The sequence below is a fragment of the Myripristis murdjan genome, chromosome 1 (genome assembly GCF_902150065.1).
Source record: "Myripristis murdjan chromosome 1, fMyrMur1.1, whole genome shotgun sequence".
NCBI classification, from domain to species: Eukaryota; Metazoa; Chordata; class Actinopteri; order Holocentriformes; family Holocentridae; genus Myripristis; species Myripristis murdjan.
In genome coordinates this window covers 31,309,373-31,320,619 of record NC_043980.1, presented here as the reverse complement: position 1 = coordinate 31,320,619, position 11,247 = coordinate 31,309,373, and the positions used below count along the sequence as shown (strand labels likewise).

Genomic DNA, 11,247 nt, shown 5'->3' with positions numbered 1-11,247 from the left:
CTGGTCATAGTTTTCGGCTGGTCACGGATTCTCTACATGTTCCTGCACACAAGCTCGGCTGCCTGCTCCAAAACAAGAAACACTAGCCGGCTTCTTCTCCAGGATCAGCTGCTGTCCACACAAGTGCTCAAATAGGGAAAAAAACAGTCACAGCTCACTCTAAACAAACAAGGGTAAAGTAGCAATCTATTCCTGTAGCCTGTTTGCCAGCTGAGATGAACTTGAGTGTAGTCTTTAGGGTTCTGCACAGTACGGTAACCGGCCTACACACCTCTCTGAGCTTGACTGCCTTGGGATTTCTGAAAGTAGAGCCACCCAATCTAGAAAGCAGATTTAAAAGAGAACTAGCTGCCAGTATTTTCCAGAGAGGAAGCTTCAGGGTGGTAGGGAGCATATTAATCATAAACCTCTAAAATTAACCTGTTCCCTGTCTCACTGTAGTGGACATATGGTGTTCATGGCTAAGGGGAAATTGTCTGTTTTCCTCCTCTTGGCTTTCTTGATCCCAAAATGCCCCGTTCTAAGTCAAAGACCCTTTCCTTGAGACCTTGCAGATGTACGAACACTCACGTTTTACTAAACAAACAATTATAGGCACAGATTCAGTCGTGCCAGGTTGTGAGAAGCTTCTCAGTTGTAACAAAGTGCTACACAGGAGATGGAGGAACAGAAACCTCCTGATTCTGAGGATAGGCTGATTGCTTGGGTTCATCCCACTGCTGCCTGTCAAAGTCATCCTCAGATTTATGTAGATCTACGCCTGATGCCAATACTGATCTTGTCTGATTCCTTGTCCCATCTCTCTCGACCTAATTCTGCTTGGTTGCTGCTGCCACTGTGCATCGGCCATCGGCCCTGGTCAGCCTTAGTTGTTAAAGATCGGCTTGGTACGTTTTTGTACCAGCCTACTACAAAGCATGTTCGTCAACAGTTCCAGGTTTTGGGTAGTGGAAAACAAGACTGCATCAGTCCAATGTTAGGATTCAGAGCTCATTTTCTTTACTTCCATGATAACTAACATATGCAATTAAGTTATTTGGATGGTACCATTCATGTTAATAATAGCAGTTCTTCACTGTCTACAGTAAACCAACTGTTTACATGTACATACAGACTTTAGCCTTTATATATTTCCTAAATATATTTATTGAATCAATTGACGAGAAAGGAAAAGGACAATAAAGAGCTGTACATGCTGCAACTAAAGACCTCAAGTATATTAATTGCATCCTTATTTAGAAGATGAAAGGTAGCAGATATAGCACAAATTAGCAAGACATTATGGCCTAGGTTGGGAGTTTTCCAGCCGATTTGTGAGGCAGTGCATGAAGCTCACCCACGCAAGTGTCTTTCCCAATTTTTGTTCGTAACTTATAAACAAAGGGTTCATGTAATTATGTATGTTTGCACAGATTATGCAACATTACTAAGTATTTCTCAAGATGAGAATTTGCTGCAAATATGTACTGCAGTAATATGAATGTATTTCAGGGTGGATTTCACAACTTCTGTCAGTGCTTGGTTCTTGTGAAGCAGAAAACAGTTTTCATTAAAATGTTGTTTAATAAGGAAAAAAAGCATTAAAAAATACAATTACTGAACAAAAGATGAAACTAGAAAAGATGCCAATTTTCTAGATATGATCCAAGTATAAAGTTTGCCCATTTAAAAAAATATTTGAACGATTACACCTTGCAAGTGCAAACAGAACCACATGAATCACTTTGTTTACCTACTACAGGACTGGAATAAAAGGGCCATGCATGACTAAAAATACTGAAACCTAGGAAACGGTAAATTACACTAACAAACTGACAAACACTAACATCAATATCATTTTAATTCTACTCCATAAAGTATTTTGGTGAAAGTAAGAAAATACTAAACCTTTTAAAAATGTATTTATTTGTTTTAGACATTAATATTCACAAAGATTCTGTGTTTGAGGTAAAAGAGACCCTAAAATCAATGTAATTCCTATATATCTGGGCATTTTGCTGTGCTTATGCAAAACGGAGTGGTTTCCATTTCCATTAACTGGTGACTCCACTGTAAGTCCAAATTTAGGTCCCTTTAAGACTCAAACTGCTTGGGCCATTTCATTGTGTACATCTGATCAAAGCTCTTGACTACTGTACCTATAAACACACTTGACTTATTCTGCCGATGCTACGGTCCCTATCAGAAATTAGACATTACTTCTACTAGACCAGAGTTTCTGAACTCTGTGCCACAGGGACCCAAGAGTATGCTGGTTTTCATATCCAAAAACTAAAACAGCTTATTTCACTGATTAACACACCTTCAACCAGAGCTGGAACTAATAGGTGAAATCTGCTCTTTTAGTGTTTGACTGGAATGAAAACTGGCAGCGTTGTGGACCTCTGTGTCACATAGTTGAGATCTACTGCTCTAGACTTTGTGACAATGACAGCCAATGCCAGAGGTAGGCAACCATGTGCCAGGTTGTGCCTCTTGGCTCAATATGGCACATGGTTGCCTACCTCTGGCCTATGCGAAAGCAAAAAGCCAAATTGTTTAGGGTTTCTTTCTCCTCTTCTAGAAGCAAATGTCGAAATTGTAGAAGCAAATAAGATTGAAGAATTCTACACATCTGGGGCATGTGAAGTGTATATAATAGAAACAAGTACAAAATAAAAGCCCTTACTTCCTCAACATTATGCATTTTCAACTTCCATCTCTGAGTAGACAGTAGTTGGAGCGTAAAAAAAAAACAATGTTACATTGTAAACACACTAAGAAGTAATAAAAACCTTGACGCTTCTTTCCAGTAATTCTACTTCCGGGGAGGTGGAGGGCCGGGAGGAGGAGGGGGTGGAGGAGCAAAGGGGTATGGCGGTTGCGCCATAAAGCCCATGAGTGGAGGCTGTGGTGGGGCAAACTGCTGAGCCATCAGAGGCTGAGGCCCCCCTGCAGGTGAGGGAGGAGGAGGCTGGCCAAACTGACCCTGTGACTGGTTAGACTGATCCTGCCCTGCGCCTCCAGCGGACTGGCCTCCACTCCGGGACGAGTAGCCCCCACCCCTGCTGTAACTCTGGTACTGCTCTGAACTCGAGCTGTAGTTGCTCCTGCTGTCGCGGCTCCGGTCCCTGTAGGAGGAAGAGGAGGAGGAAGATGAGCGATCTCCATCACGACTGCTGTGGCTGTCACGGCTGAAGTTGTTGCGGCTGTCTTTGCCCCCGCCACTGGAGCGCATGCGCCGATCACACTCCTCCTGGTACATTAGATTTGGGTTGTTGGAGTTGCTGCCACGGTAACGCATTCTGCCACCTGGAACAAACAGAACATTTTCCTGCATCAGAAATCTGTGCAGCATCTTTTTCAAACTATGGTGACCTATACCGTTCTGTGACAAAAAAAATTGAGAACGTTCCATTCTGTTTGAGACTGAAAAACCTCTTAATATCTTCCTTACCCCCTCCACCTCCACGGCCTGAGTCAACGAGCTGAAGCAGTTTAGGGTTAATGGCCTGCCGGGCCTCCTCTAACACTCGGACAAGATCACGGGCCTGCCGCAAGTTCCCTGGGGTGAAAAAGGTGTAGGCAGTGCCTTTGTTGGTACTGCGGGCTGTACGTCCAATACGGTGGACGTAATCCTCAGAGGAGTTGGGATAGTCATAGTTGATGACAAACTTGACATCCTCCACATCTTTTGGGGAAAGAGCCATGAGTTTTGCATCATGGAAGAAAGGACAAACATGATTATTTCAAACCAGGAAAAAAGCAACAAAAATGAGAATAGCTAATTTTTATGCCACATCAAGGGCTTGACAAAAAATATTGCTTAATATATGTATCATTATTGGCTTTAATATTTTGGCCTGATACTACAAAGAATATACTATTTTTCTATAATTTAAGATTACAAATCATAATCATGCTCTCAAATGAAAAACAAACAAATACAAAAACTTACCTGCTCAAACATAAAGCATTAAAAAAAATCCATACATCCAAACAGCAAAATTAATTTTAACTTTACTTCACTGTCTTAATTTTCTATGGTCTGTAACTGAAATTGAATTTGTCAAAGTCCAGTGGAACTTCAACTGTCAGACCCAACATGACTTTGGTGTTTTTATTCCACTTGATCTATAGCCAATGACATCAGAGTGTAAGGTCTTGCTTAACATGGTTAGGCTTCATAATCTTCACACTCGAGTATAAAGAAATGCAGAACTGTTGAACAGTTTGGGTTGAAACGAAGGAGCATAAGAGTCTGTTTCTCATTACAGAACACATGGGGCTCTGACAGCACTGCTGAGTCCGATCAATTAGTCTCCCTTTTCCCCCTCCATCACAACAGAGGGATGCCACTTTATTAAATTCTAGTCTACTAAATAACAGAATGAATTTGTGCCATAACAATAATGAGCACTTGATGGAGGACGAAAACAATTCCAATACCTAGCAGGGACATAGCTGTGTTGCACTGTGACTTTAATATGGCTTTGATGGAAATACCGGAATGTATGGTGAGCTCATGGTGGAGGTAGGAGAAAGGGGTGGTGAGGTACTTACCCCCTTAATTGTTGTTTTTACAAAGGTAGTCAGTCACCCCCTGATCAGTCCTGGTTCATTTGGAGGGCCTGAGGCGGAGGGAGACAGGATTCCCCCCTTACCCTTTGCACACACCAGCAACGTCAGACGGGAGCAGAACCTTTTAACCTTGAGACATTGGCTGGTTCTGTTGCTCTCTCGCCGCATTGCAGGACCCTCCTCAGGCCCTGGCCAGGACTGGATCCAGACGAGCCCCTCTAACTCTCTCTCCCCTGTCTGTCTGCTTTTTGGAAGGACCGATGGGCAGACAAACAGGCACCTCAGGCTGGTCCCAAGGAAGGCTCGCTGGATTTACAAAGACTGACAATACTGGGCCATGGGGGATCTTTACTTGAGAAGAATAGGAGGGCCTTACCCCTCAAAAACTAGCCAAGCTTCTACTTTAATGTGACTGAGGGGGTAGAAGCCCCAGTAGTGACAGAAGCACAGACTGCCTGTAACAGCTGCCATGTGCTGCCGAACCCTGAGAGAAGAGGGGAAAAAAGAACAAGGATACAGTCATAGGAAGCTTGGCAAGTCAAATATACTTCACTTCTCCCCCCTTCTCACACCAGATTCATCCTACTAACAGATCATAGAGGTGAAACTAGTCAACAGCCTTTGACTGCTGTTTTCTTCCTGGACCTCAACTGTCATTTGCTTTTACACTCCAAACACATACCAGGTGCAAAATTATTAACAATATGTATATGACTTGTCATTTGTTGTGTGGATGACCGTGTGAAATGAGCAACATCATCATTGAATTTGTATGGCCAGCATAAAGGAGACATGAGAAGCATCCGCCTCCCACAACCACTCCTTTCAGGCAGCGTGCCAAAGAGCCCCGGCTGAAGGAAACATATTACCGCAGTAACAAGAAACAGACTGTAAACCCACAGTGGACCAGTACGCCTGAAAGCCTCCATCTCAGACGTCACAGTTTGTTTAACTGTCAATCATCTGGGGATATTATACAAGGTGGGGTCCAACTGGATAATATGCCAATTTCCAGCTTCCTTTTGCATCAACAAATCCACCGTTGATGATTTTTGGGGGTAGAATGTTCACGACCTCCAGCTGTACATTATGGAAAATCCATAATGTAATATCCTTTACAAAAATTATCACACAGTCATAATTTCAACCTGAAAAATAGTTAACAAAACACAATTTCTAAACACATTAACATATATGCATCACCACATTGGCGGTGGGGCAGGACAGTATGAATTTGTACTTGTCAAACGTGTATGCAGTAATACATGGCTGTTCTCTCAATCCTGCCATATAATAATTTGTCTCACCTATTGTAACTTACCTATTTGTCATGATAATATTGCAATCCTAATTCATACTACATAGACGATCTGAATAGCTGAATCTGTGTTCGAATATGACTATGACAACAATGACAGTTTTGGCCTTTGTTACAATTACAATTAATAGAAAAAATATTCAGGGTAAGGAACCAAATTATGTGAGAGGCTGTGTAGCCATTTGGATGTGTGTATGAGGAGACATACCCAGACCACGAGAGGCCACATCGGTGGCAATTAATATAGGAGCTTTGCCACTTCGGAATTCTGTGGAATTGAACAAAATATATATAATTAAAAAAAAAAAAGAAAAAGAAACATTAAAAATGAAAGAATACTATGAAGACAAAAATGGAAGTCATCAGCTCAGCGCACAGTCAACACAAATGACAGAACTAATAACTATTTTGAAAACCGCAACCTATAGTGTGAATTCTGAAATCTTGTCATTTGAATTGTCACTGGAGAGATGCCTTTTTAATGTTGTATATTCTGTACAGGTCACTCAGCAATTAAAGATGGACAATATTAAGTCAGAAAATAATTGTAATACATGACAGGGAAGTATTGTGGGCATTCAACTATAAACACACACCTGTGAGTACCCAGTCCCTTTCTGGCTGGCTCTTGTCTCCATGGATACACATGGCTGGCCACCTGGAGCAAAAAAACAAAACAAAACAAAAAAAAAAAACACCATAAAATTGTAAGAATCGCGGGGAGAGCTTGAAGGCGTCCTGTTTACTACATCATATATTTAAATATCTCAATCTACACTCATGTTTCACAGACAGTCTCAACATCTCCAAATGTGTTGCACTCTCACCCGTCTCGTCTCATCCGCCTGGTGAGCTCGTCACAACGCTTCTTGGTCTCCACAAAGATAATGGTCTTGTTCTCCTTTTCAGCCATGATCTCCTCCATCAGCTGGATAAGTCTGAGAAAGAAAAAGAGAGAAATAAAGTCAGTCAGAGTGCTAACAATACAGAATTCAGTTTCAGCTGTGTTTGTGGAGGAGGCCATATTCATCTGACCCATGCTGAGGGGTTAGTAAGATGATCATCAGGACAAACAGACGATATAATCTCACTGCTGGAGGCTGTGTATCTCCATACAGGCAATCCTTACTTGTTGTCCTTTTCAGTTTCCATGCAGACATCGACTATCTGCAGGATGTTGTGGTTGGCACTGAGCTCCAGGGCGCCAATGTTAATCTGGACATACTCTCTCAGGAAGTCCTCAGCAAGCTGGCGCACCTCCTTAGGCCAGGTGGCGCTCCACATTAGGGTCTGTCTGTCAGGCTGAGAGAGAGGGGGAGAGAGAGAAAGGGAGAGAGAATGCAGGTGGTTTAAAGCCAATGGAGGATGGAGCAAAATGATAAAGTTCTTCATAGCAAAATAAGGGACAGACTTCTGGAGCAATATTTTTCAGATCCATTTGATGAGTTTTCGCTAAATTAAGACAAATTGCTCCTTCTCAGATGATGCATCGCCTGTAAGATGGTCAGTGTACAGAAGCTGTCAACGTGATTGCAATAAATAATTAATAGTTACTGCTTTATTAAGTCACATATAATTCAGTACAGCAGATAAATTTGAAATTGAAATTTCCTACTCAAAGTTTTGTTAATCTGGGTGGAAACGAATTTGCAACATAGCCTGTCTTATTTTAAACCCCAGATTTAGTATTTTAAACCTAGATTTAATAAACTTGGATTACCCCAAATCTTAGATTAATTCAATGCTTATCGATGCCAGTATCATTTTACGTTCAACAATCATGGTCCTAGAATCGGTTACTTTAAATGCTTTTAACTGTAACTTCCTCTTACCCTGATCTGATCAACTATCTTGCGAATCTGCGGTTCGAAGCCCATGTCCAGCATGCGGTCAGCTTCATCAAGCACGAGGTAGGTGCAGCGCCGCAAGTTAGTCTTCCCTGCCTCCAGGAAGTCAATGAGGCGACCAGGTGTGGCGATGCAGATCTCAACACCTAGAAGACAGACGTTATTAGGTGCTCCATGATAATATGTGCTCCTGAGGCTCTGTAGGGCCCTCATAACCTTGCCTATGGGTAAAAATACAACTTGCGCTCCTACACCAGATGGTACGGTAGTCACACAATCATGAGCCAGCTCTACACTGATGTGCTGTACATCCACACACTAGGGCTGTCGGGGGGTGATTTACTAATAATAGTTGCTTAGTCAATACAGAAATATTTTGTTCAGTGATGTGCTTGGTTACTATAGCACTGCCACAACACATACTGTATGTGTTAGCAGGCAGAGTTTTTTAAAGTCAACTGCCCACTCCTTCATCCACTTGTGTTCCTAGACAGCAATAGAACAAATGTATGGTGATAAATTCCCTTTTAAAAATACAAATAACAGATTGGATAAAATAGAACGGAAACATCTGAAAAATCCAGCCAAGATTCATACCGTTGCCTTATAGTTAGACATATATAAATAATTCAAAAGTATATAAACCCTAAATGATGAACCCTGATCAGGTTTGATTTAATATTGGACACTCAAATTCTTTGGGACAGTCTACTGCATGCGCTTAATTCTCACATGTCTAAAACTATACCCACCCCTCTCTAGGTCTCGAATCTGTGGTCCTTTGGGTGCGCCACCATAGACACAGGTGCTCTTGATGCGTGAGGACTTGCCATACTCATATGCCACCTGCTGAACCTGCTGGGCTAGTTCTCTGGTTGGGGCGAGAACCAGGCACTGAGGAGAGAGGAGGAGGGCTGGGTTTTACAGACTGACTGTATGCCCGGACAAACATAGCAAAATAAAACACCGCTATCCAAACTGGTGACATGTGCTATGAAATGAAATCTTACAATTGGTCCATCTCCTCGCTCGAGATAGGGCTGATGGTTGATGTGTACGATTGCAGGAAGAAGATACTGCAACAGTCAACAGAGAAACAGACACATTAAAATGATAAACTTGCACATATAATGTACTGTGAAAGAAAGTCAATCCAACATCACCTGTAAGTGAATAATGCCAGCACATGCTCACAGAGGTGCACAAGTGCGTATTTTATCACTTTTTGGTTTTGGTAGGATTCCACGCACTTACTGGTTACAGTTACATTACAGTTTGGCCATACTGTGGTGCTGTAACAAGCGACTTTATGATTGATCTAATAACTCCTATATCGTCTAGCAAAGAATCCGTTTCTCTCATGTACTGGTCTTCATTTCTGCTATGAAAGATTTTCTACCGTTCTGAATTTTATGTAAAATCTAATTTTGCCATTTTGCCTGCTAAGTTAATTTGATTTCCTGGATTACAGCTATTACACAGTATTTTGAAATCCAAACTGTATGGTCATAGATGATGTCAAGGATAAGCAAATACAAAGTGTAGCACAAATCCTACATGCCTGAATAAATAGTCACATAGCACTTGGTAATGCTTCATATCACAACAACCAACTGCCAAATTTTACACACCGCTTAATTCAATGACCTACTTCACATCTTCTCCTGAGATTTCTGATACATGTAACCACTCGGCCAGGACAAATGATGCTAAGCTGTTGCAGTTCACTCTTGGGAGTTGCTGTCTTCTCATTATGTGGCTTCCCAAGTCTGTCATATCACATCTGGTCATGCTATATTTTGCAAAACTGCAGTGTTTCAGGCACCTGTGTGTGCTTGGCCCATTGGCATGGACCCTGTTAAAGGCTGCCTGCAGCTACAGTCTGAGTCTTATTCATTTTGCTGCCGAAACAACTCAATTTCCCCACAGAGACTGATACATTTTCCTCATTATGTTAAAAGATCAACATGAGACACTTACAGCCAGAGTCTTTCCAGAGCCGGTCTGAGCTATCCCCACCATATCTCTGCCACTCAGGGCCAGGGGGAAGCCCTGGGCCTGGATAGCTGTCGGCTCCTTGAAATTCTGTTGCATCAGCACATCCATCACATACTCTGGCAGCAGAGGGAGAACAACAAACAACAAGACAGTTATAGCTACTGCTCACTGTGGAGGCTTGAGAGGTTATGAAATCATAAAAAAACATTCCAATAAAATATAATCTCCTGTAAATACACCACAGATCCTTTTGAGAAAATGTTTGACAAATTATTCAACAGGTCATTTGCACTAGTATTTAAACTGGTTGCATTGTTTCACAGGTAAATGCTTCAAAGGCTAGTGCCTAGCAACTACAGTTGAATGAATATGTCTATATGTTGTTTTACTCACGAGGAAACTGTGCCTGGTGAAAACTGGTAACAGCCTTTGGACAACCAGAGCCTCGGATGGTGATCTCTTTCTTTCTACGAAACTCGTCTATCTCATACTGCATATGAGAGAGAGAAAAAAAAACTGTGTGACTGTGTGGGCATGATTTCAACATCCTATTGACCCCATTCAGTGTTTCAGAGCTGTGATGTATGGGGGAGGGTGAGTGAGGGAGGTTATGTTTTATTTAAAGAGCCGTTTAGGTAGTCAACAGGACACATAAAATATCTGACACATAAACTTGAGTCAAATTTTTTGGAGGTATTCATTGTTATTTGATTGCAAGTGATAAAAAAAAATGTTAGTAATTTTAAAGGTAACAGGAGGGTGAACCTACCTGACTCATGCGTTGGACCTCAGGGTGCTCCGTGTAGAAATTCTTCTCAAATTTTGGCAGCTCGTCCAGGTTCCACTTCTTCTTGCGGAGTCGGTCCCCTGGATTCCCAAACTTCATCGGCGGGGGGCCGCCCCGGCCGCCCATGGAGGAGCCAAACCGCGGCCTAAATACACACACAAGTGGGGTCGGAAGACTGGGTTCATCTCAGGGCAGAGCAGCCTCCAACTTTACGGTGTAAATTTAGACATGCTTGATGACTTCGTGTCGAAAACCGTCTGTCAACATTTGCTGCGTCGGTGGTGTAGCGGTTGTTATTTGTTAATTTCATCGGCCCACTGTTTGGGAATGAATTCACACACCAAACCGCGCAAAACAAATCCGCAGGGACCTCGAGTGAGAGTGAGGGACAGATATGCAAACTATTTTCCTGTTGGTCAAACATAAAGCAACGCACATTCATATAAAAGGTACGAATTTTTGTTTTACTTTCGTGCATGAACCTACCTGTCTCGTCCTCGGTCCCTGTCTCTATCCCCGTACGAGGAACTCCCCCTCATTTCGGCTGCAAATCCTTATTTAGCCTTTTTTAAAAAGCCGAAACAGCCGGTTGGCCTTTGTTATCTACTGCAGTAAATTGTATCTGCACAGGAGGACTTTGCTGCCTCTTACATAAACTTGACGAGCAGTGAGAGGATTTTGTTCAGCAATTCTTTTATGCGTCACGTCGTCGACGGCTTTCGCTCTCCCACCGTCGT

General features: G+C 42.3%; 1 protein-coding gene across 1 annotated transcript; it reads right to left on the bottom strand.

Annotated features, from left to right (window-relative positions):
* Window positions 1-976: 976 nt before the first annotated feature.
* LOC115367463 (probable ATP-dependent RNA helicase DDX17) lies at window positions 977-11,247 on the bottom strand. The gene is made up of 13 exons (XM_030063237.1): window positions 10,997-11,247; window positions 10,493-10,655; window positions 10,117-10,213; window positions 9,706-9,839; window positions 8,736-8,801; window positions 8,478-8,619; window positions 7,711-7,871; window positions 7,008-7,180; window positions 6,706-6,816; window positions 6,475-6,536; window positions 6,087-6,146; window positions 3,437-3,670; window positions 977-3,291 (listed from the first exon to the last, which is right to left on the bottom strand). The coding sequence occupies exons 1-13, from the start codon at window positions 11,047-11,049 to the stop codon at window positions 2,798-2,800; spliced, it is 1,950 nt and encodes a 649-aa protein (XP_029919097.1). The 5' UTR covers window positions 11,050-11,247; the 3' UTR covers window positions 977-2,797.

Excerpts from the sequence above, each read along its gene's own strand:
- LOC115367463 (XM_030063237.1), bottom strand. The coding sequence starts at position 11,049 with ATGAGGGGGAGTTCCTCGTACGGGGATAGAGACAGGGACCGAGGACGA. Across the intron at positions 7,872-8,477 it reads GATTCGAGACCTAGAGAGGG|GTGTTGAGATCTGCATCGCC; the intron begins GTGGGTATAGTT and ends TCTGTCTTCTAG. Across the intron at positions 3,292-3,436 it reads AGGCCGTGGAGGTGGAGGGG|GTGGCAGAATGCGTTACCGT; the intron begins GTAAGGAAGATA and ends TGTTTGTTCCAG.